The 25,856-nt window shown below is 39.1% G+C and overlaps 1 protein-coding gene across 1 annotated transcript; it reads right to left on the minus strand.

Annotated features, from left to right (window-relative positions):
- Positions 1-419: 419 nt before the first annotated feature.
- TRIM23 (tripartite motif containing 23) lies at positions 420-25,606 on the minus strand. The gene is made up of 11 exons (XM_074165746.1): positions 25,496-25,606; positions 24,259-24,421; positions 12,929-13,050; positions 11,784-12,062; positions 10,944-11,126; positions 10,174-10,389; positions 9,000-9,134; positions 5,694-5,823; positions 5,465-5,575; positions 3,902-4,026; positions 420-3,560 (listed from the first exon to the last, which is right to left on the minus strand). The coding sequence occupies exons 1-11, from the start codon at positions 25,598-25,600 to the stop codon at positions 3,381-3,383; spliced, it is 1,749 nt and encodes a 582-aa protein (XP_074021847.1). The 5' UTR covers positions 25,601-25,606; the 3' UTR covers positions 420-3,380.
- Positions 25,607-25,856: the final 250 nt, after the last annotated feature.

A 25,856-nucleotide genomic window follows, 5' to 3' on the forward strand; every position in this document is an offset into this window, starting at 1 on the left:
GTAAGCTTACACCAGGTGTTTCGGACAGAGTCCTCAATGAAAGCTCAGACTTCTCAAGTTGACATGAATCTGGGGCTAGATATGGTCCTGTTTGTTACTATGTTGGATAATTGAGTCTACTCTAAATACACTAAAATTAACTTTGGCTGTTTATGTTCACCTAACACCACTGCACTCATACAAGACTCAGGAGTTTACAGTTCTGGCAACTTTGTTCATGAAATGAGGTGCGATGCATGCTAATCCAATTCAGTCCCTCAGAAGCTGCCACCACCAGGAAGCTTATCTTCAGTGACATACAGGGATACCTTCAAGGATCAAAAAGAAAAATTCTACAGTAAGTTAAAGGTAGCACACTTCTATTCTGAGATGACATGACCAAAAAAAAAAGAAAAAAAAAAAGCCAAGTTTATTAAAATCAATTCTCAAAGTTTCAGATACTTTTATTGAGAAGAATTCATTTTCTGGGCAACTCAAACTGCAGCAGCTCATGTTTCCACTAAAAGAGACCTTTCTTTCAAGAAATCTTTACATAACATCCACACCTACTCCAACAGTTAAGAATAAGGACTATTTCAGAATAAAACTCTCGTGTACCACGTAGTCCACAATAAATTTGAAGGTAGCATAGAGTAAGACCATATCAAGTGATAAAACATTATTTTTCAGTTAGCCTAGACATACTATTTTTGAGCTGAGATTCTTTAAAGAAAGCCACAACACAGTCACTGGATATTGTATTTACTCCATTTCACACTTAAGTCAAAATCCTATGAAAAGTTACTTGGTCTTTTCAAATAATCCCCATAGTTAGTAATGCTTGAGTGAGTTCTAGTTGAGAAAATACTCCAATTACATATTTCATAAGTCAGCACACTAAAAACTAAAGTTCAGTAAAACTGGTGAAACAAGCTTAGATTTATAACGGTAGCAGTTTATATGTAGTATGAATGTATAATACAAATAAACCTCTTAGTGTAGCTGTTTACACTGAAGAGTTCACAGACGAATGCAACACTTTCACAGTTACTTCAAGTCATCTTAAATAAATTCCATTTAAAAACACTTCTATGGTAGCAGTCCATGTGTCACAAGCAATCCTTTGTACTCAAAAATATGCACGAAGGAGACTTTTTCCTCTGCCCTCAAATGTAATGTTACAAAAAATCCAAACTGGTCACCTTGAACATTTTAAAGCAGAACTATACTGAGAGGCATGTATAAGCGAAGCATAAGCCAGCTAAAATAACATTGCAGAAGCGGGATTTTCTAAAGAATACATGTCTTCTCTGTTAAAAATATTCCAGGAAAAGATATCTACCATGCTTAGCAGAACTTGTTCAAATTTTAAAGAGAGCTATGAAGGGACAGTCAGCCAACTGTCCAGCGCCCAAGAAGTTACACGCTGGGAAGGACAAATGATTTTTAGTTGGTAGGTGCAAGAAAGCACCCTTCACTTTGTTGTAAACTGTTTCCAAATCTATCAGGTTGTCTGAAGAAAGACTAAATACCCCTTTCTCAGTACCTATGTACACAGGTAGGCATTGAAGCACATTTCACAAACATTTCACTACTTTAAAGCTTAGTGTTCTTTCAGCTACTGTTCAAGTCATTAGACTTGCTGAAACTGAAGCTGCATTTAAGACCATTTACATGAAATTTAAGTAGCAAGAGAAAACTACAAATAAGTGTCATTATGAGGCAGTAGTTACCTTAACTGCTTCCTCTTGGAAGAAAAGTGCAAATGTATTAAATTACTTGTTTATACATTCTTGGCTTTACCTAAGGTATGTAGTGGGAAAACATCATAAAATCAATAATATTTCAATAAAAGCCACAGCCACAGATACGGGGATACATGTTCTTTGCCAGGTGAGGTTCAGAGCTCTCACATGTAAAGACACTTTTCAGAGTGGCAAAAATACCTACCCATCTGTGAAACAACTGCTCACGTCCACTCTCTGGTTCTTGCTATTCAACCCCTACTCCAGGAAGAAAAGTGATGATATGCAGTTTTGATCTATTGGCCGTGCCCTTTGTAACTCCTCTACCAACAGGAAGAGGTCCATGGCATGGTTTCTTCAACTGGCAATAGTGTGCACCTAAAGAGGAGGTCAGAAGATTCTGGTGCACGTATCAGACAGATAAAACTGTTAGCAGAGTTGCATGTGCAGCAGACAAAGAGATCACTAAGTCGTTGCAACCTTCTCTAAATTTAAACGGGACTACACCCATATTTCATGGGTTTGTGCATGAGTAATCTTTGAAAATAGAGGCACTGGTGACAGTTCCATGTAGAAGGTACAGTGAGAATTGAAAATCTAATTATGGAAGGTTTATATCACATTTTACCATCTGCTCTTCTAAGTAAGTTATAATTAGTGTACACTGCTTTTACATTGTGTTATTTAATATTTTAAGGCCACTACCTTAATCTGGAAGCATGACTTCTACATGAAGTACACAGCTGGATTGGCATTACACTGCACTACTTCTTTTAAGTATGGTCGTTTTTCTTTTTGACCCTCGTTGACTTCTTGAGGAGTAAGCTTAATTTCTAAAGGCAGATTATGTGCCCAAGCACGCAAAAACGCTTTCACCTCAATACCACTGTAGTCTGTCCATAAATAATATAGCATGTGTGCAATTAACAGAAAAAAAAACCAACAAAACCAAAAGAAAACAAACAACTAACCCTTCCCCCCAGCTAGAAAACAACTACCTACACAATGCCACCAATCCCTAGCCCTGCAACACTGGCTCCCCATTCTCAGTTTTCTTTGCCCAGTTACGCTGCCTTCTGGTAACCAACAGAAATCTAACAAATAATGGGGGAAACATTTTCTTTTTGTGATGTATTTGTATGTAATTTTCAATGCCACCTTTAAATGAACACATTCTTTAGATATTAAAGAGTGGCACCATTTCTTTCTGACTAATAGACAGAGCTGGCTATTCTAATAAGTTGAGATGGATTTTGGAATATTTTCCTGGGAAAGTATTTCTAAACAACTCAAACTTTTTCTGACACCAATGAACTACTGTAATCTTGTTAAAATCATCAGACGAATTCCAATGCATTTTTTTTATCAGAGAAGAATTTTAAATTATAACAATCTAATTTCACCAAAAAGAATTTCAAGGCACCCTTCTAACTAGCCCATCCCATTACTTGTAAATATATCAAATTTCAAAACCACTATTAACTGCACAAGTTTACTGAACCAATTATCCAATCTAGGATAAAGGCTTATATTTTTCTGTAACCACCAAGTTAAATAAAATCCCCTCTTCAGACAGCAGACGTGGTTACAACATCCTAAATCGTGCAAACAAAACACAACAGTAAACTACACTCTTAAATCGCAGCTTCTGTAAGTTTAAGCCACGTCCAGGACACCAGCAGCCACTAACTGCCTTGAAAGCCAGTCCAATCCTTCATAAAGTCCTGTACCACTTCGGGCATCACAACCCTGAATATACCAGCTACGGCCGCAGCAGAGTTTGTGGAGACTCAGCAGTTCTGTCATTTCTTCCACTGAAAGCGCACCTGCTACATCCTGCAACAGAACCAGATACAAAGACTCGATTACTCTTCTGTATTATACTTGAAGCACTTTATTTTTAACTGATAGCTGAGACTGAAGCTACAGATCATGTAAAATCTTTCCAAACACAAAAGTCAAATAAAACAGTTACTCCTTGTTACCATAACATAAAAACTGGTTGTTGAATCTACTAAGCACTCTAGCACCACTTATTTTACCAGCATTAAACATAAGGAAAACATCTACATTTTATCCTTTCTACATTACCATTCCCTACCCAGAGGGTTCAGAGAGTTGGAATTTGATACAAAAACTGAGGAAAGGAGTAACAGAGTAAAAAAAATTACACGTACCTGTTTATTAGCAAAGATCAAGAGCAAGGCATCCCGCAATTCCTTCTCTGTTAATAATTTTGCAAGTTCACTGTGTGCTTCACTGACCCTGTCTCTGTGACTGCTATCAACAACAAACACCACCGCTGTGAAAGAAAGAGAGAAATGTTTTACACACAATCTAAACTCTGCAAAATTAGCTTTCAGCTGACACAATTCTTTCTTTCTAGCAGTCTATGTGAGGTTTCTCAGCAGCGCGCAACTTCAATTTCAAATCCAGGAGGAGTGAGAAATGCCCTATATACCTCTACATCTTTGACAAAAATCTACAATTCATCCTAAAGCACGGAAAAAAGTCTGAAGTTTTTTGCCTACTCTAATATAAAGGCTGTGACATTTTTAACTACTTAGGTCTAAAACCAGATTTGCTATGTGTGGATTGAGTATCTCAGTTCAAACCATTTCTTGATCCATTTATACTCAATCAACTCCCATGCGACTGTTCCAGTTACCCTTAACTGGCTGTAAAACCTACAGGTTCAGCCAAATCGGCACCGCTTCCTTCAGCTACAGCCTACACAATCCAGAGAAGATTGCCATGAATCCAACACAGCAGCAGCAGGTTTTACTATCCACCACTGAGCGTAACCAAGATGCCAGAAAGACTGGAGAGTCAGGGAGGCAGAGGTAGAGGACAGAATTTAAACTCATGGTTTTTGCAATGAAATCCCCCCCCTACTCCAAAACTAAACAAAACTTACTGCAGGTATGCACCAGGTTAACTGCTTAGACTTTCTCTCCAACATACAATTCTTCAAGGCTGGTATGATTCCATGCTACTGGTGTTTACATGGTAAGATTTAAGAGGACAACAGAAATCCCGAAATATGATTTTTAAAAGTTTGAAAAGACGAACAATTTAAAATGTTAAAGTTTGTAATGAAGACTGAAATAATGCACAAAGAAGAGCACATAAACTGATGTTTGTAATTTCTAAGTATTTCAGATAATTTGGAATTAATTAATGAAGATGAACCCCCTTCTAAATTGGAAAATAACTGTGGAGGATTTACAGAAGGATAGCATCAATTCTAAGTCGGCACCACTTAAGTCAATGTTTTCAGAACGAATAATCTACTCTATGACCAGATATTACACTGCAACACCAAGTCAGAAGTTACAGAACTTTGTGGAATGTTTTAAGTGGCCAACTAAAGGCTCCTAAAGGCTGGGTATTTTCATTTCAAGTGCTATTTAAATTTCATACCTGGCAAGTACTACTCCTCACTATGAGAACTTTGGAACACTGCACCTTGTCTGTTGTTGGCTAGAACCAGTTTAACTGAGATTCTAATTTTGTTTGGCTCCATGAGCTGTCTGATGGATTTATGGAGAATGCACCTTTATCATGCAGCAGACACTATGACCAACTGGATTAAAATTTCTTAGCTCATGAATCTAGCAGCTCGACTTTGTATTGTATGAACAATTTTTACAGCTATAAATTATTTCTATTAATAATCTTTTGGCTCCGAAATACAAGCTAGAGGACAAAATACAGTTTAAAAGTTGTACTAGTCTCACCTTGTGTATTGAGATAATAATGTTTCCACAAGGGCCTCAATTTGTGCTTCCCTCCTACATCCCAAATAGTAAACTTCAAATTCTTGTATTCTACTGTTTCAACATTAAAACCTAGAATAAAAATATTAAAGTTGTATAGTCTTGTTCTGTATGAATATAAAATGATCAAATTCTACAGATAAGTCAAACATTCAGAAAAAAACCCCACATATAAATTGTTGCTACTAACCTATTGTTGGAATTGGCTGCATGAACTCATCTTGCTTTAACTTAAACAATATGGTTGTTTTGCCAGCTCCATCCAATCCTAGAGTGACAACACGAATTTCCATTTTTGGTCCAATATGTACCCTGTTGTCCTGGAAGAAACAGCATACACAAAACAAAAGCAAGTTTAGGAAATTAAAATTAGAAAAACTTTATGTTTAAGATATTTATCTTGTCACCATTTGTAAAGTGATTAAATGGTTGGACTCTAAAATACAAGAGACAATCACCAACCACCTCCAGCAATAATACAAACCAAAATATCCAATAATCTCTGTAGTGAACCTGTAACTTCTGCCTGAGTTACCACAGGCCTTTTAGAAAGATGGCTAATCTCCTGCTAGTATGTCTGTACTTGATAAAATTTCAAAATCTTTCATCATTTTTGGCTCAAACTGCATGATGGATTGTTCGTAGCAATTAGTTGGAGTTCCCTGACCACAGAAGTTTCTATTGGTTTTGTAGTTTTTACACTACGTTTTGTCACTTTATTAATGCTCCCACCTACAGAATTATTTCCTTGCTGGAGGCTCCATAGCTACCCCTATTCACCTCAAAACACTTCTAATCCTTTACCACATTGCAACAGCAACATTATTAGCATTAAGCAGTAATCTGAAATAGTGAAGAAAAACAAACAAAAGAAACGCCAAGTCTTGCTTGGAGGCAAGGAAAAAGAATCACCTTCCTATTTGTAGTTTAGATCAAGCTACCATGAGTGTTGAGTAAGCTGATGCTAACAATGTGATCAAGTGGTATTGCTAACATAAACCAGCAAATCATAAATTGTAAAATAAACAACATAGGGTAAGACTACTATGTATCCCTGAAACATATTTTGAAGTACTTAGAAATGGTACCTTGATGAAATAGCAGAGTTTCAATCATCAGAACTATGTGGCCATACATTCGCTTTCCTGCAAAATCCAGACAGCGCTGTGCTGGGCATGTAATACACAAAACCGTTGCATACCGCACACAGCTTTTTGTTTCTTCTTGCATTAGAAATGCTATTTATTGAGTGGAAAAATGCAACAATCACTCCTGGTACAAGACCAACATGCACCAGTGTGACCAGATGTATAAACATCTACACAATGTGATTTAAGGTGTGTATGTATATGCACACACATACATTAAATAGCTGGATATATGTCATCATGACATGCAACTCCATTCTCCCCTCTGTCACAGATGAAGTAGCATACTGCCAGAATATTCAATAGAGATTAATTAAATGACTTTACGCTATTGTAATCTTCAAAGAGTAAAAATACTTTTCTAGAGAAACTGCTTTCTAAAAAAAAAATTAATTAAAAAATTTATGCAAGTACCACAACGCAGAAGTCAGCAAAATCAGAATTTTAAGTGTAAGAATCAGATCAAAGGTCCATCTAATCTAGCATGTTGTCTGAAACTAGGTGAAGATAGATACGTGTGAAAGTAAGGAACAAGGAAAGCACACAGTGATAACTCCTCTAAATACCCTCCCTGTGTCTAACAGCTAGCTGCTCATGGACTTAGTGAGCAAACAGTGTGGTTTCTGCAACTAACAGATCTTGATATATTATTCATCTATGAACCTGTCTGTTTGCTTCTTGAAACCAGAGACATTTAGGGCCCAGAAGACCCTTGGCATAGAACTCCACAGGCTAAATATTTGTTGTGAAAAAATGACTTTATTTGGATTTGTGAAATAAACTTGTACAAGCTGAATAGTTTCAGTGCTACACCTTTGACACTACACAAGGCAGATGCTCCAAAACCAAAGGACTAACTGAACATTTGAGATCTGGAGAATAAAACATTGAGACTTACTTGCTCTTCAACACATTTCCCCTAAGATCTAGAATTTTCAACTCGGAGCTTAAGTTGCTAAATTCAGTGACAACATTGCAACACAGCATGTTATCAAAAAAGACTTATCTCCTGGAGAGGGAAAACCTGTGGGTGGATTCTTGACAAGCATGTCAGCAAGAAAGGTACAGGCAAAGAGAAAGAACACAAAAGTATGCAAAAGGCACTGAAGAGTCTAAATAATGCCATCCCTCAGCACCGTTTTCACACTCAAGCCTCAGTTCTGATTTTGTCTAAAATTTCTGGAGATGAATCTCCCCAGTTCTTCTCTGTGCCTGAAAAGAAGGAGGAAGGAAAAGAGGCAGCTTAGGATAGAGCTGCTAATTTTATACATTTCTTGCTGGACGCAGCACCCTACCTGTGGCCGGAGCTTGCTGACAGTGAGCCAACCTGGCCACCCTCTCAGGGCCCCGCTCTCAGGGGCAGAAGTGAAAACGTTGCATTTATTGATCTGACAAAGCAGTTCTTACAAGGAAATTCAAATATACTGAATTTACAAAACAAAGTATTTGGACATCAACAAGGACTGGGACAGAATCCCCACAGAAGCATCCACTTCCTTATACTAAAATGTTCAACAGCAACAGTTAAATCCTTAGTTTCACCTCATCAACAATAGATCCTATTCCTCTTTTACCCATTCAGAACCAAAAACCCCCATAAATCAAAGTACTTCTTGATCTTTAGAGTTTCAAACTTATTTACTTTCCTACGTGAAAAGTATCACCATTATCAAACTACAAGTAATTTCATCCCCTTCAAAGAATAAGCGGTATTGAAATGATATTAGAGCAGTAAAAAAAAAACTACTTAGAAGATGAACTGTGTCTAAACTATCAGCGAATACAAAGCAACTATAAGACAAATTATAATTTAACGAATTGAAATAAATACATTATTTTTAATACTATAAACTCTAAGTTGTAACAGTATTAATTGCATTTAAAAATAGATGTGCAATTTTCAGGAAATAAAATAATAAACATTTTGCAGAAGTTATGCTGTCCTCTTGAAAAAGCCAAACATACATGGAAAAATCTATGGTTAGATTCCTGGTCTGATTTGAATGAACAACAAATAAGGGATGTTTCTAAACAAAGGTGTTTCTAGAATTTACAAATACGATCTTACATATCTAAAAGAAAGCAGCTAATTTTCAAGCAAAGCTACTGATGTAGTCAATGTCACACAAATGTTTCTCACACTTACTATAACAGCACAGTGGTTTTGTTGTTCAAATACCAGATGGCACTCATCATATGGTACGACACGGTGGCTCTGATATCAAACTGTCTAAATTTGCTGCAACAAATACAGCATCATAATGAACATATAATGTTCCTGCTTTCTTTTAAATTACATTCGGGACTTCATAGAGCGGATAGCTGTACTTTCAAGAGATTAAGAATACCTTTGTAAAAGTGACAGGTATGCTAGCATCCAGCTGTACGTGATCTGCAAGTTCTGTAAACTGCTGCTGCTGTTTCTGCAATGTCTCTAGCAATCTTGTGATTTCCTGTTTCGCCAACACTACTCTGCAGTCATCCTAAATAGACAAAGAAAACAAAAGCATGCTTTTCCTTTAGTAACTTATTTAAAATAACCAAACACAATGCAAATATGATGGCTGGAAATAAAGCATTTTAAATGCTTTAAATATGCTTTAAATTTTCTTTAACCCTAGTTAAGAAACTCACATTTACAAAATAGATTTATTTAAAATTGCAATACAAATGTGAAGATCCTGCCATTCTTCCTTAAAACTAATAGATACTAAATAGTTCTGCAGTTTTAAAAAACTTTTTTCTTTGACCTCTTAGTCCTGTATGAATACAAAAATAAATTATAAGAGACAGTAATGTAACATAAAAAGAATACTTAAATCATTCCAGCAGCTGGAATAGAGCAGCTGCTTTGCAGCACACAGCTACATACAACACAAAAAGATTATATCCAGTCATTAATGGTGGGAATATTTGCACAGTTCACAAGTACATCTGAATAAGCAATCTGACACTAGTTCTAAACAAACTAAAAAAAAATTACAAATAACACAGTAATGGAATAATTTCTCACACTGAGCTTACTGTTCACTACATATGCTATCACTAAATTAAGTGAATAATGGACCACCGATACTCTCAAATAGCCACTTTCTTCACATATTTAATATTATTACAAGTGCTACCAAAAGCTATTTAGTCCAAAACCTTTTTTCCTACCATCCTCATACAACCACTATCTTTAAACACCCATAGGGGTCATTGCAACTGTAAAATCCTTCCAATAAGTAATAATCCTTCCAGTTTCTCACCTTCCCACTAACCTCACAAATAATCAGAAATTACTCCAGACAAGAGAACCATGCCACAGGATTTCCAGCAACTGGAAGACTTAATGCTTCTGTATTGATTATTCTTGCCTAACACTCCCTTGTAATGAATACTTCGATCATAACATTGTTGCTGTAACGTTGTAAAGGAAATAAAAATGCAGACTACCATCTAACCTTTTTGTCTGTAGCCTAAAGTTAATTTGCAGCTCCACCTATCTAGCCATATGTTACAGCTCACTTGTCAACCTACCTGTTGTAAAGTCTTTTCACAATGAAGGCAAGCTGTTGAAACCTGTGACAAGAGGATGGTCATGTCTTCTTGCTGTTGCCTAAGCCAAATCAACTTCTCTCTCACGTGAGCATCAACAACACTAAGAGCCATTTCCTCCTGACGACAAAGGGTTTCATGAAGATCAGAAAAATAGGCTCGGACACATGAGCGAGCGTTCTCTGCAGTCCCTGGTACCTACAGTGTTGCAGTCAGGAGATCCAGAGGATTAAGGACAGCAGTTGATTCCAGAAGTACATTTTTTCATTTTAATCCAGTATCTAATTTATGTTCACCTGCTTGGCTACATCACAGTTCAAGACCCAGTTATACAGTGAGTCTTATCAGCCCTAAGATCAAAATCATCCAAGAAGTTACTCCAATAATCAGATAGGTTAACTGTGTGTATACACACCTTACTAAACATGACCAGGGAAAAAAGCCTCAAAAGCATATATGCAGCACCTCAATAGCACCTGAGAACAGATGCAATCTGTCATAGTACTTCAGCATTGTACTAGCAGTTATGGAGCTTTCCATACTGCCTCCCTATTTTCATGTAGCCTAAAAACATTGTAATGGACTATAAGTTTCCCTCTATCTGCTGGCTTAAGCCTCAAAACCAACTTGGTAGAGTGAAGAACTTAAGGTCTTGTCTTTTAAAAGCCATGTATAATTTTCAAAGAAATTCCTTATCCTTGTTATCACAAAAAGCAAATGTTCTGTGCATGTAGGGGGAAAAAAAAGCATACATGTTCTGTATGGGCCATTCCAACTCCATCTTCAACTATTTGTTCTCCTCCTTCTATATGCTGAACAATTCCAACTAATTTTCTGGAATAATCTGAGATTTCTTCTGTGAAAGTTCTTATACAGTGGGCCATGTCTAAAATGGATGCACGAATCTGGTTGGCTGCTGGTTCCAAGACAGAATGCTATTAATAAAAAGCAAAATATCAAAGATCAATCATAAATATATTCCTTAATAATGTTTTATATTTTAATACATACATACATACAGGAAAGGAAAGTAAGAACTTAAAACCATCTTACAATTTAAAATGCAATCAGGAGTTACAGATTATGCTGAGACTAAGATAGGTATCTAGCAGTCACACAAGTAAATATACAAATTTGCCTGTTTACCATAATCATTTTTAAAAAAATGAAGGGTGGTTGGACTGCACCCCAGGCTTGACTGCACCTACTGCTTGCGGGGGTCGGACTAGATGACCTTTGAAGGTCCCTTCCGGCCCAGATGATTCTATGATTCTATGATTCTATGAAAAAAACAACTTTCAGAACTAGTGACTCAATGCTGTGAGAAGTTCAGCAAAGCATTAGATAAAGGGACTGTCATTCTTAATATATATATAACTTATTGTGATCTTAGAAATAATGATGTTTTTCTTGTAATTTTACCATGGCAGTTACCCACAATGAAGGGAAAACAAAAGAACAGTATGAAGTTCTTCATATCAAGACGTATCAAGAATCTACCCTCCTTTCTTGATAATCTTTTGTACTTTAATTGGATAAATAATTATGCAATCCACCCCACAGCATGACTAGAAACGGATTATTAGCAGTACCTTATGACCTTGATGCTTCCCATATTCTTTGCAGACACAACACATAAGAGGACTCGCCTGACAACCCTCTTCTAAACAAACAAACTCAATGGCATGTACTTGGTGTTGGGAGCACATGGTCTTCTCATGAGGTTTATCAGCAAGAGGTACACGCCTGTGTTTCGCCAGTGTCTTTGTAGAATGAGTAAGCTGGGAACAGTCTGCGCACAGGTGAGTGGCACAGACAGTGCAATATACAGATGCAACGTGGGCCTCATCTTCATCGCAACGGATGATACTCTAACAACAACAACAAAAGACAAAACTTAAGTTGTTAAGAACATTAATAACTGTGGAAAATCAGCAGACCTGCCACCAATATAAGCCTGAAAACAGACTTTCCTTAAAAGTTACACACTAATAAATATTTGGACTACTTTGAAAACTTGATTTTATGTTCCCAGTAAATTTTTAAAAAATAAAAGTCAGTTTCTTTTACAGCCAATGCCAATTCTAGAGGTGTACAGTGATTTTATAAATTCAAACTTCAGTGGAAGTTGTGAAAGCTTGAAGGCTACAATAATTCAGGCTCCAGTCATTTTCCTCTGAATCAGTCATTACAGAACAAAGAATTACGAAGTTACAGACAGACAAAACACCAATGGAAAAATAGGTGCTTAGGATAGTTATTAATCCTAGAGTGCATGATACTTTTTGCAAACCAGTTATTAATACTGAAATGATTAAAGCAACTATTTTTGATAATGAAGTACTATCACGATATAGTGATATCAAATGACTATAAAAGGCAACTGCTAGGGAAGAAGAGTTTAAGCCTTTATGAAGAGTTTTTGAGAACTTTTAGAAAACTGTCCTTAATCACTATAACTAAAGTATCCAAATTAATAAAATTTTCTGAAAATGTTAAAAGTCTAAAACGGGGAAAAGGGTATGCATGCTTGGCAATACCTTTTTATTTTATGCTTTAGTCAGTACGGATTAGCATTTAATTATGAAGCAATTAATTGAAGCCTTAATACTAGATACTGAAAGAAAACAACAGCATTACTAATAAATTACATTCGGCAAAAAAATATTTTTTTTTCTACCTAGAGATACCTTTAGGCAAATGTAACAAACTTTTTGCTTTTTTTAAAGCTCAGTACCTCTCCAGACAGACCAATGGCTTCTTCTGACGTCCCACACTGCCCAGCAGGTCCATTCTGCAACCGTTCCAAGAGCTCCAACAAAGCAAAATTCTTTTTCAAGCCCCAGACACCAGAATCTCCTATTTTTGAGGAAGAGTTAAATGAAGGGGCGGAGAAGAAGAAAAACCTCAAGCAAATACCATCGTGGGAAGTTCCACGAACCACTGTTGAGATTCTGACAAATATTTAGAGCACATTAACTACAGTGATATTAACTAGAGTGAGATACAACCACCACTTTTTCTACGTAAGCTGACACTACCTTCCCATCCTCTTCCTTCCTTCCATCATGGAACTACTTAATATTTATGCAGAATTTCTGTACTGAAAAGATGGGAAGATTATAAAAAATTTACAAAAACTCAGTAAAAACACTTGTAAAATAATCTGCAATAGCTAACAACTAAAGGCTACAGGGAATACACAAACTCTAATGTGTCATAAAAATTAGTATTTTGCATAACTACATACAGTGAACATTTCTACTCTGCTAACAGAAGCTGTGAAGAACTCACACTGACAAATCTCATATTCCCTGAATGACAAGATGTAACATCTATTGCAGATCTCAGTCTAGTAAAAACAAGCAGCAACATAAGAAGCAAAACCAGAATTGCATCCCAATGACCACTGCGACATGCTACTTTCATAGGCCATGTAGCATATGAGAACCCTAGTGATTGCTTCTACAAGAAAGTATCATCCCTTGACTTTTTTCAGCATCATCGTCATTAATGTAAAGACATTTTCTTTGTTGCAAGACAAAAGTGGCTCAAGTGATGAAGCACCATCTTTCAGCACTGGATCATCAATTTTCAGTCATTACAGAATCAAAGAATGGTTGACATTGGAAGGCACCTCTGGACATCACCTTGCCCAGTCCTGCTCAAGCAGGGTCACCAAAAACTGGTTGCTCAGGACCTTGCCTAAGCAGTTTTTGAAGATCTTCAAGGAGGGAGATTCTACCACTTCTCTGGACAACCTGTGCCAGAACCTGGTTATCCTCACAGTCAAAATTGTTTCTTTATGTGCAGACAGAACTCCCTGTGTTTCCAACTGTGCACAATGCCTCTAGTTCCGTCACTAGAAAAACTGAAAAAAGTCTGGCTCCATCTTCTTTATACTCTCCCTTCAGATATTTTTAAAATATTTCTCAGCCTTTCCTCACATGAGAGATGCTCCAGTCCCTTCATTATCTTACTGGCCTTTTGCTCCAGTAGCTCCACATCTCTCTTATACTGGGGAGCCCAAAACTGGACACAGTACTCCAGATGTGGCCTCACCAGTGCTGAGGGGGAGGATCACCACCCATGCTGGCAACACTCCTCCTAATGTAGCCCAGGATATCATTAGCCTCCTTTGCCACAACAGCACACCAAGTAAACCAGGACACCCAAGTCTTTTTCTGCTTGTTCAACTTGCCATCAACCCAAAACCCCAGATCTCTTTCTGTGGGGCTGCTCTCCAGCCTCTCATCCCTCAATTGGTATGTATAACCAGGATTATCCCAGGATTAAATGTCTCTGCTTTGTCTACTTCCTTATCTGTGAGGTGACTGACCACATCAAGAAATGGACCAATGTTATCTCTGATCCTCCTTTTGCCTCTCTGTGCCAGAGACAGAAATGCAGACAAATACCTGTAAAGAAATACAAGGGCGTTGCCAGGGAATGCAGAGAGGCAGTTAGAAAAGCAAAAGCTCAGCTTAAATTGAAATTGGCCAGAGATGTCAAAAACTACAAGAAAGGGTCCTCCAGGTATGTAACCAACAAGCAGAAACAGAAGGAAAATATTGGCCTGCTGTTAAACAGGAGAGGTGAGTTAGTCACCAATGATGCTGAAAAGGCAGAGATTCTCAACACTTTCTTAACCTCTGTCTTTACCAGTGCTGTTGGGCCCCAGGCCTTGGGAACAACAATCCAGGCTGATGCAAACACAGACCCACCATCAGCGAAGGAAGAGCTGGTGTGTGAACTATTACAGGAGCTTGACCCCTACAAATCAATGGGCCCTGACGATACCCACCTAAGGGTGTTAAGAGAACTGGCTGACATTGTTGCAAGGCCACTCTCCACAATCTTTGAGACGTCGTGATAGATGGGGGGACATCACAGATTACTGGAAGAAGAGTAATGTCACTCCCATCTGCAAGAAGGGCTTAAAGGAGGATCCAGGAAATTATAGGCCCATCGGTGTAACTTCAGTCCCTTGGGAAGTTATGGAACAAATCCTCCTGGGGGCTATCACGAGCCAAATGAAGCACGCAAGAGGGAAAAGCCAGCATGGAGTCATCATGGGAAAATCATTCTTGACAAACCTGATCACCACCTACAACAGAGTAAACTGCTCGGTTAATAAGGGGCGAGTGGTGGACATTGTCTACCTGGGTTTCTCCAAGGCTTTTGATATAGTTTCCCCAGAGCTTCCTCCTTGAGAAACCGATGTGCTATGGTCTAGACAAGCGGTCTGTGTGGTGGGTCAGGAACTGGCTGACAGGCAGCACCCAGGGGGTGGTGGTAAATAGCTCCTTTTCACACTGGCAGCCTGTCACAAGTGGGGTCCCCTCAGGGACTGATGTTGTACAATACCCCAGGGATTGATGTTAAACGCTGTTTAATGTCTTCATGTGATCTGGATGATGGGATTAAGTGTACCCTGATGAAGTTTGCTGATACCAAACTGATGGGAAGTGGATCTTTCGGAAGGGAGAGCCACCCTGCAGAAAGACCTGGATAGGCTGGACAAGTGGGCGAACAAGAACCTTATGAAGTTCAACAAAGACAAATGTAAGGACTTGCACCTGAGAAAACATAATCCAGGAGTGAAGCACAGACCAGGATCTACCCAGCTGGGGAGCAGCTCTGTAGAAACAGACCTAGGGGTCCTGGTGGACAACAAACCCAATGTGAGTGAACAGTGTGCGCTGCGGCAAAGAAAGCCAACAGGATGCTGGGTTGCATCAACAAGGGCATCACTAGCAGAGATAAAGAAGTCATTATCCCACTCCTCTCAGTGCTTGTCAGGCCACACCTGGAATACTGTGTTCAGTTTTGGTCCCTGCTATGCAAAAAAAATGTGGACAGGCTGGAGAGGGCCACAGACATGATCAAAGGACTGATCAAAGGACACATAGGGGAAGCCTGCCATATGAGGAAAGACTGAGAGAACTGGCTTTGTTCAGCCTTGAGAAAAGAAGGCTTAGGGGAGACTTTATCACCAGGTTCCAGTATTTAAAGGGTGGCTACAAAGAAGATGGAGACTCCCTTTTTACATGGAAAAGATGAGGGGTAACAGGTACAAGTTACTCCTGGGGAGATTCTGATTGGACACAGGAGGAAAATTTTTCACAATGAGAACAATGAGCCCTTGGAATATCCTCCCCAGGGAAGTGGTGGATTCCTCAACATTGGACACACTTAAGATTTGGCTGGACGGGGTGCTGGGCCATCTTGTCTAGACCATGCTTTTGCCATGAAAAGTTAGACCAGATGATCCTTGAGGTCCCTTCCAACCTGGTATTCTGTGATTCTGTGAAAACCACATAGCGTAACATCATGTCACATAACATTGCCCTTATGTAAACATCTGTCAAAGAGATAAATGTACAGAAGCTACTAACTTCAGGAAAATAAATAGCGGGGGTTGCTAGCGTTGAGCAGAATGAGAGAAGGCAGAATATTACCAGTAGTGCCAGCCAGGGTAGTGACAGATGTACATTTACATAGCTAAGAAGGTGCACAGAGATACCACCTTACATTTAAACAGAATCTGTAGGACCTGAAATTGACTCATCAATTTTATGATGGAACTTTGACTAGGTTTGTAAGAAAAGAAAAGGTTGCTTTTACTTTACTTTACTTCTTAGAGCGTGGGACCCCACTAGCTAGGCAAAACTGCATATGGACACTGCTTTTGTAATTCAAGTATTTCTTTTGTACTTCATGCAAACATACCTATCTAAGAACATGAGACAAACTTTTAGTGAACTTCTGCTATTCATTGTAAAAAACCTACATACTACAGTTCTTTATTAAATTCAAGTAATTGCTTTATTCGATTTATGCTTTGCTTCAAGCGTGACTTGGAAAACACAATTTTAGAAAACAATGCCAGATCCGGAAAAAAGTTGGGCTGCCTCTCATAATCCAGATGCAAAGACTAGCAGAACAGCAACTGGAGCCTGAGGTTGGTTCCAGATGATGCCTAAGAACTCTTGACCCGTTCAGTCCACATATGTGGTGTCTGACGTAAGTTTATATCTGATATGAATTCATAGAAACTGTATCCCATTTGTTTTCCCAAAGAGCAACCCTAGGCCACTTAATTTGTCTGGTTCTCCTGAGTGTTGTTCCATACCTCCTAAATTATGCTGCCCTGTCATAGTCTGGTAGGCATACGCCCTCTGCATCCTTCTGGAATTCAGATGTCAGCCCAGTGATCCTATGCAGACATTAAGTCTTTCTTCTTCAGTACTGAGATTTATCAAACACTCCATAGACTTGATCTATCATTAGAGTGAATGTGCTGTTCCAAATGAACAGACAGACACCAACTACTATGAGTAGCAGGCAGCTATGAGAACCAACAAACTTAAGTGCCCATCCCAAATACTTATGTTTCACTGCTCCTCAGCTTGGTACACATAGCCATGAATAATCAGCATTTTCATGGCTCTAAGAATATGGATCTTCAGCTCCCACAGGAGTCTGGATTTGCAGCACACAGAGTACACACAGCTGTAAAGGCTCTTGTGTATAATTATACAAGCAGTGTTCAAATATATTCACTTCATAAAAGGCAGTACTTTTAAGATGTATATATGTCACAACATATTTTATAAGGAAGTGTACACAAAAGCAAAAAAAAACAACCAAAAAGCCCCAACCCATCTGCAAATTCTCCTGTCTTCAGCTTCAGCTTGTTAAGAATTATTCTCTGTACTGATCTTGGCTGGGATTGAGTTAATTTTCATCATAGTAGCTGGTATGGGGCTATGTTTTTGGACTTGTGACGAAAACAGTGATAATACACCTGCATTTTAGCTACTGCTGAGCAGTGCTCACATAGCAATGAGACCTTTTTCCTGTTTCTCATGCTGCCCTGGCAACGAGGAGACTGGGGGTGCGTGAGAAGCTGGGAGAGGACACAGCTGGAACAGCTGAGCCCAACCAACGAAAGGGACATCCCACACCATATAATATAATGCTCTGCAATAAAATCTGGGGTGAAGAAGGAGTAAGGAGGGGGAGGTGTGTGTATGCATTCATAGTTACAGCATTTGTCTTCCCAAGTAACCAGTATGGGAAGTGGTCCTGCTTTCCTGGAAATGGCTAAACACCTGCCTGCCAGTGAGAAGCAGTGAAGAAGTTCCTTATTTTGCTCTGCTGAGTGCACAGCTTTTGTCTTCCCTATTAAACTGTCTTTATCTCAACACACTTTTGCCCTTCCAATTCACTCCCCTGTTCCACTGCAAGGGAGCGAGTGAGCAGCTGAGTGGGGCTGAGCTGCCCACAGAGGTTAAACCACAACATTCTCTTTTACTTCCAGAACTATGAAACAAGAAAAATGAGACTGGCTTTCAATCTTAAGACCTCAAAACTCCTTTGAGATACATGCAAGTGGCTTTACTACCTGACAACATTCTTCCTCCAGTACTGTTACAAAGAGCAGAGCTGCATTACATGGCTAGGCACATGTGGAAAACTGAAATGCTCACATGCCAACTATCTTCCCATGACGGAGAACAGAACAAGTAGTTTCATGAGGTGCATGCCACAACTGGCCAAAGTGAGGGCAACAACGCTATAGAACCTCTGAAGAGGGAGGTGAACAGGAACCAATATATCCACACTGTATACTTTACTGTTTTGTGTAGCTTCCAGTTTTGATACATGAAATTTTCTTTCCTAGGCACTTTCCCCCTCAGTTTAAACCATCAAAATATTCTCAGTGGCCAAACTCAAAATAGAAGTTATGTGCCTCACTGATAAATGGCAGAGTTCAGAGAACTGATAAATGGATTAAAACTGTTTTACTACAGCTACAAATGGGAACACATAAGCTATTCTCCCCTCTAACACCATCAACTGGTACAAAACAACACTGGCTGTTTAAAACAAAATGCCTACCAGTAGAAGACCACTCATTTTAGCAAATGTATGTTTCTGGAAATGGGCCTATCAAGATACACTGATTAGCAACTTTTAAGTTAGGTATAAAGCAAAGGTTTGTCAGTGCTCTCTGTAGTTATCAGTTCCACAGTGGAAGCCTTCTCTGGTACAGACAGCATTACCAACTGCACTCCACAAAATAAATTGCAAACAAGAGGAAAGAAAAAGAAAAAAAAGTATTTTAGAGTATTTTAGCTTTTGTTTGCCACAGATCTTGACGGAGTTTACAGAAGTTACGTTCTGGTCCTCCACAATTACAGTTAGCACAAGCACAGTCATCTGCCTTGATATATTCTGACTTCACAGCTTAGTTATTTTTTAGCTTTAGCACTACTAGCAGGATCACAGTGTTTTTCATAACACAGACCATGGAAGAGTCACCTCTTATTACAAGCTGAAGAAATACAGAGTGCAATAGCCACTTTTAGAATGTAAATTATGTCAAACCAGTTTGTAAATGGAGTCCAGACTTGCTGACACTGTATCTAGACAGATTTCTAGACACTAACTCACAGAAGGCAAAGCACAGAAAAGTGGCTAAATGGTTCTTTTTTAGTGCTTAGAATAGCACTGTCCCATGGCAAACTGACTGCACACAACCTTCAGCATGAACTTGACCACATGAACAACACACCCATATAATGACTGCTGATACTAATGTGGACCTTGTATCTCCAGATTAGCCACTAATCCAGATAGCCATTAATAGCAGAGTATATATGGATGTACCCACACCAAAAGGATAAACCTACTTATGGACTAGATTATAGCAAATTAGCCTTTAAGCAAACATTGACTTAGCCTTTGAGCAAACATTGGACATAGGATAAGGCTGAGAGAGGAAGCGTTTGCTCAATCATTAAATAGCTTCTTACACTAGTATTTCCTTTCACAGGTTTTAGTAAGTTTATTAAAAAAAAAAACAACATAAGAAATACTGTCCTCAGTTTACATTCTCGTATCTGATCTTAATCATGTTCTGTTCCACGTCTAGCACGAAGAGAAAGCCAAGCCAGAAAAGTTAAAGCAGAACTAATTTACTGAAATGTAACCAACAGAAAAGATCTGAAAAGATTCCATCTGTAGCTATTCTATGTTTATTTTCTAATTCATAATTTAAAGCTGTCAAGAGAAATGAAGTTACACTGCTTTTACATTCTTTCTTTAACTTTTTATTATATATTCTGAGATTTGCTAATACATGTTATACATTGTCAGGGCACTGTTGATCTTGGATACAGATGGGAAAACATGCAAAGCTTACACATCAACTATTAATCTACTAAAACAGATTTTATAACCAGTAAGCACCCTATAAAACATGCATTATCATACAGAAAGTCATGTCTCATCTCACTGGTATCTACCATAGCATGTACATATTTGAGAAAAAGCCACTTTGCTGCTTTCTACACTAAACCCGCTATAAAATTACTATGTACTCAATATACACATTTCCAACACATCTGATCAAGTGTTTATTTTATATTCCAGAACACTAAAGGATGCGTTGTGTAACTACATCTATTTAATCTCTTGGACTTTAACTCAAATTCTGCTTTGGTCACAAATGTAAAAGAGTCTAATGATCTCACCCTTGTGTCTACAAGGGACGTTTGTGCCCATTACAAAACCCCTACACAATCTGACTGTCTCTTCTCAAAAGACGAGTAAGACATGAATAGCAGGCAGTGTGTCAGCCAGGAATGAGATAGTGACAGAGCGAAGATATTAAGACCAACTCCAGCCAACAATACAAATGTCATTTTCAAAAGCATAAAGCTTGTCTGCAAAAGGATTATAAATAATGCAAAGAATAAAGGAGCAACTTTTGTCTAAACATCTGAACAAAGCCAAGAAAATGTTACGTTAAAGCCACATTTTCTTGCACAATGTTTTGAAGTTTTATCTTATCACTCAAACACTAGCAAAAGGGTATATAAATGTAAACAATACCAATGGGATTGATTCTATGAAGGATGCCAACATCTGCATACATCAGTTGAAGAAGTTCTAATGATAGAAAATAGTTTCAGACCTGTAATGTGATCATGATAGGGAGAGTTCACCTGAGCCATAAACTGTTAAAAGCTTCCTTAGCAGAGCTGCCCAGCAAAAGTCAAAAGCCAGAGCCTCCAAAGCTGTTACATGCACACATCCTTCACAACAGTTCCCTGGTCCATGTATTTTTTTAAAAAGAAACAACCCACTAATCCAATGCAGGAAGAGAGAAAGCAGTTTGCAAGAAATTATTCACCTCTTCTCCCAAATCAACATACTTTAAGGAAAAGGCTTTAAGAAGAGTCTCTTATTCTACAAAGATCGCTTTTATAGATTTTTCCCTAAATATATTGCCTGAGTCAACACAATCTCCAGACTCATGGCTTCAAAATTTTAAAAATTAAAAAATCTTTTCTGTTACATATTTCTGGGTAAAGAATGTTAATCCAGTTGGTGAACAATAGGCAGCTCACATGCCTTCAACATGTATGTACTCATTTAGAAATCTCCACTAGAAGATTAATCATGGGCAACTTCATTAAAGAACTCTCAAGAAAGTCCCAAAAATCTATGCTTGGTCTACTCTGCAAAGCCATATGGTTTGGGCAGGCTATAATTCTACCAGTTCATTACTAAATATTTTCTCTCATAGCAAGATTTTATGAACTATCAGAATATTTTGCTCAGCACATAAACGATGTGTTGCCAATTTTCACTTGCAGACTTCATATTTCCAGAAATCCTGATTGACAAAGTACTTCTAACTCTGCCTTCCCTTACAGTTTTATATATATAGAAGAGATAGGCTAATAAATTCAAACCAAGAGTCCACTTCAGAAGGGAGAAAATACAGCTGTATCTATATATACATAGATCCCCGAGTATTTCTTTCAAAAAGGTCCCAAGACACCTTGGGAAAACTTGGACTAATACAGGATTGAGTGATTTAGTATTAAGAGCAAAGGAAAACAAACATGTCTATCTGCTGAACTGTATAGGTTAAATGACAAACTAAAAAGCATCTGTAAAATCCAGTTACTGATTAAGAACTTTGTTCCAACACAGGTAGCTTTACACCCTGATTATACAACTTTTCTTTCAACAGAACTTTCTCTTGGCAGCAATCCTATATCCGAGATTTTGATACTGAACAGCTTCCTAAGACTACTTCATTAAATGGCACAATGGCAAGTGCAGAAATGGGTGAAAATGGAGCTTGCTTTCTCACACACCCTTAAATGGAGGGGAGGGAAGGATGAAAAGTTCCCTGTGCCCAGACTTGTCATGCCTCCCTCCCAGCTCCACTCCTGAGCTCTCAGAAGGAAACAGAACTACAAGCATAGAAGATTAAATCAACAGCAGTAATTACTAGGTGATTAGAGCAAGACAACAAATACACTGATGCCTCAAAGAGGGACCATGATGAGCTCCATTCCACAAAACATGTTGAAAGTAATAATATTTCCTAAGACGGTTCGTATGGACCTGGTAAGACTAAAAGTGGCTATTACCTTCTTCTGCCCCCAATCACCAGGCAGAACATTTTTATTCACAGAACTATTGTTACTTTCAAGTTGTTTTGCTGAAGTTTTCTACCTATCAGTTTTTTGCACAACTGCTGGTCACAGCATATCATCCTTCTTTCTAGTACTAGCCAGTAGGATGCAAGTCTACTATCCTAGACATAAAAGCTGAAGCTTTTCTTCCCTCTTCCTATCGGTAGGAGCCTTACAAGTTTAAAAACATTTCACTGTGTTTCAGTAGAACCCCCTCAATATTATGCAGGATTAAAAAAAAACTTTAAATGTTTTTAAAAAGCTTTGTTTTTGTTAAACTTGAAACCGACAAAAATTATGATAGGATACTTTCCGATGCCTGGGAGGAAAAAAAAGCACAATAAAAACTAAGAAGTGACAAGTTCCCTATCATAATAAAAATGCCACTTTTACTTTACGAGTTACAAGCAGCGGTCTTGGACAGAAAAGTTTCACACTGGCAGGACTAAGTCTTGTTCTCTAACGTTCTCCCCCTTAAAAGCATACTTTAACAGATCTTGTGCAGCTGTACAGTCATAGATAAGAAGTAAGAAAAACCATGACTCTTTTTAAACACATCTTTTAGACTGGCAATCATTCATGATGCTCATACTTACCATCTCCCTCCCCCAGAAAAAAAACCCTCTTTCACATGAGACTGACATTTCTTTTCCTGACTCCGATTTCCATGAAAGAATCTGACAGAGTTCCCTAATATTCCTCTGAGTTTGGTCTACAATCTAGCAGATTCTCTTACTCCAAAGTAAATTCTTATTCAAGCAAATTCAAACTATATTAGAGATCTCCTTCTCTGAGGATTCTCCTCCTTCGAACAGCTTTTTTCTACCCAAGTGCTATTCAAAACTGCTGGAGCCAGTTCTATTAAAAGGTTCTTCTCAGTACAAATTCTTCTGGTAACTCGTCTTCCCTGTAATCCTATGCTGAATAGGCAATTCCTATTCTGAAGGAATTATAAGCATATGTACTCTTTTGCCTAAAATAAATTTCCATTGTTGAATAAAAGCTGTATCTTATCCTTTCAAAAACTGTCTGCAGATGCTTCTACAGTAAGGGAATTCCTGTTGGTAGCCTGCCACTATCAGTTACTGCATATATAGAATTACTTCACATTTCAAAAATCAGGTTTGTTATCAATGATACTTCCCTCTATATCACTTCATCATGAATCCAGAAAACTCTGTTTGTCAAAGAAACTACCTATTTAATTGCATGGTTTACTTAGTGTTCAGGACAACAGGAAGCTAGTACCCATTCAGAAACTCTTCAACCCCAATTTGAAATAGAGTAGTCCCTTTACAAATATAGGTGTTAAGATGTTAAGGTATAAAGCTTGCAAGCCCAGGTTCAACGAGATTAAGATAAAATCTTTAGTTTCTTTTTTTAAGATAACTGTTTTACTACTGCTTAACAGTACTATGAGCTTCTCTAAATGAAAAGGAACACTGCACATTAATTACTTGGAAATATAATTAAGCAGAGCATCAAGAATCTCTATCTAGTGTTATTTTCTAGATATCCTTGGCTGACAGGTTTCAAGAACTTTAGACTTATGTTTTCTTACCTAGTTCAGTAACTTGTCGATCAAAAGGACAACGAACTGCTCTGCCATGAAGAGGAAGTCGGGTAAGACAGTCGTGGCAGACAGTATGGCCACACAAAAGCAGCCGGGGAACTTTGTCACCTTGCAAAGAAAATACATCTTCACAGACTCCACACTCGAGAACCTACAATTTAAAAAGAGACTGTATTTGGTTTTGAGCTGATAAAAAAGCAGAACTTCATACCCTAATCTCTATGACACAGTTCATTTTACAGAAGTTCCTGCAATCACAGCAGATAGGCTGAATCATTAATTTTGCTTTGTACACACAAGTAACAATCAAAAGAATGATATTTAAAAAATAAATAAATAGACACGAATAGAATTTTAACTCTTCAGCATCCCACCTGATCACCACTAGTTCTCACCCACTTCATTTAATGCACTGCCACAAGAAAAGCCCACTGGCCAAGCCGCACAAGTAAGCAGAAATGTCCTGACAGGAAAAGGAAATGGAGGGCTAGACCCTGCCAAAGCAGACTATCGGCTGGTGGAGAAAGCTTCCATTCATAGCTGATCCACATAAAAAGGTCAGTCATACCAAGTTAGCCATTTATGAAGCTACAAACGCAGCATCGAGGTAGCAGGAACAAGCAGCGGGGGACTGGAACATCTTAAACCGCTAATAAAAAGCAAAATTGACCGTCATTTAGAAAAAAAAACAATAAACAAACAAAAAAACCAAAACAAAATAAAATTAAAAAAACAAACCAAAACAAAAACCAAAACAAAAAAACCCAAAACAAACAAACAAACAAAAAACCAAAAAACAAAACAAAACAAAACCAACAAAAAAACAACAAAAACCAAACCACCCGACAATCCATAAGATAATGGAGTCAGCTAACCGCCTTCAGGGAGCCCAGGCGTCACCGTTTTCTCCGAGACAGCTCCCTGCTTTGCGGCCGCCACCCTTCCCTTCACACAGAGGCCTCCCGCCCGGCAACCCGCTCCGAGGCGACCCACGGTAGCGCGGACGAGGCGGGCAACGGGCCTCCGACGCGGCCTCCCAGCCGGGCCCGCGCCCAGCCGAGCCCCGCCGCCTCAGGGGCCGCCTCCCGCCCCGCAGGCCCGCCGCTCCGGCACTGCTCCCTCACCCAGCTGGGGCAGCGACGGTGCAACCCCGGCCACCGCAGCCTGCCCTACCACACGGAGGCGGCCCAGCCGGACAGCGCGAAGGGCAAGCAGTTCATCTCACCTTCACTGCGGCACCAGCCGGGCCGCGGCCGCTGCTGCCGCCGGACCCCCGGCTGCCCTCCATCCCGGTACCGGCCCCAACCTTGTTTACACCGACAGCTGCCATCTTGGAGAGGGCGGAGCGGCGCAGCTAGCGGCAGGAAGGAGCCCGGAGCCGGCAGCCCTCCGCCCGCCCGCCCCCGAGGCACCGCCCTGGTAGGCGCATGCGCTTCCCCGCAGACGCACCGGGCCGGGCTGTGCCCGCGTCCTCAGACTCGCACCAGAGAACTACGGTTCCCATCGTGCCACGCCACACTACTGCCCCCGGGCTTCTAGGGGACTACATATCCCAGCCTGCAAAGGAGGATGGGGCAGTGGCACCC

The sequence above is a fragment of the Numenius arquata genome, chromosome Z (genome assembly GCF_964106895.1).
Source record: "Numenius arquata chromosome Z, bNumArq3.hap1.1, whole genome shotgun sequence".
Lineage (NCBI taxonomy): Eukaryota > Metazoa > Chordata > Aves > Charadriiformes > Scolopacidae > Numenius > Numenius arquata.

Bases quoted from the DNA above. Each gene is read 5' to 3' on its own strand.
- TRIM23 (XM_074165746.1), bottom strand. From the start codon at position 25,600: ATGGCAGCTGTCGGTGTAAACAAGGTTGGGGCCGGTACCGGGATGGAG. The intron at 5,824-8,999 runs GTATTCTTAATC...TGTTTCTTCCAG, and splicing joins TACCTGTCACTTTTACAAAG to GACAACAGGGTACATATTGG. The intron at 4,027-5,464 runs GTGAGACTAGTA...TTTCTTTCACAG, and splicing joins TTATTATCTCAATACACAAG to CGGTGGTGTTTGTTGTTGAT.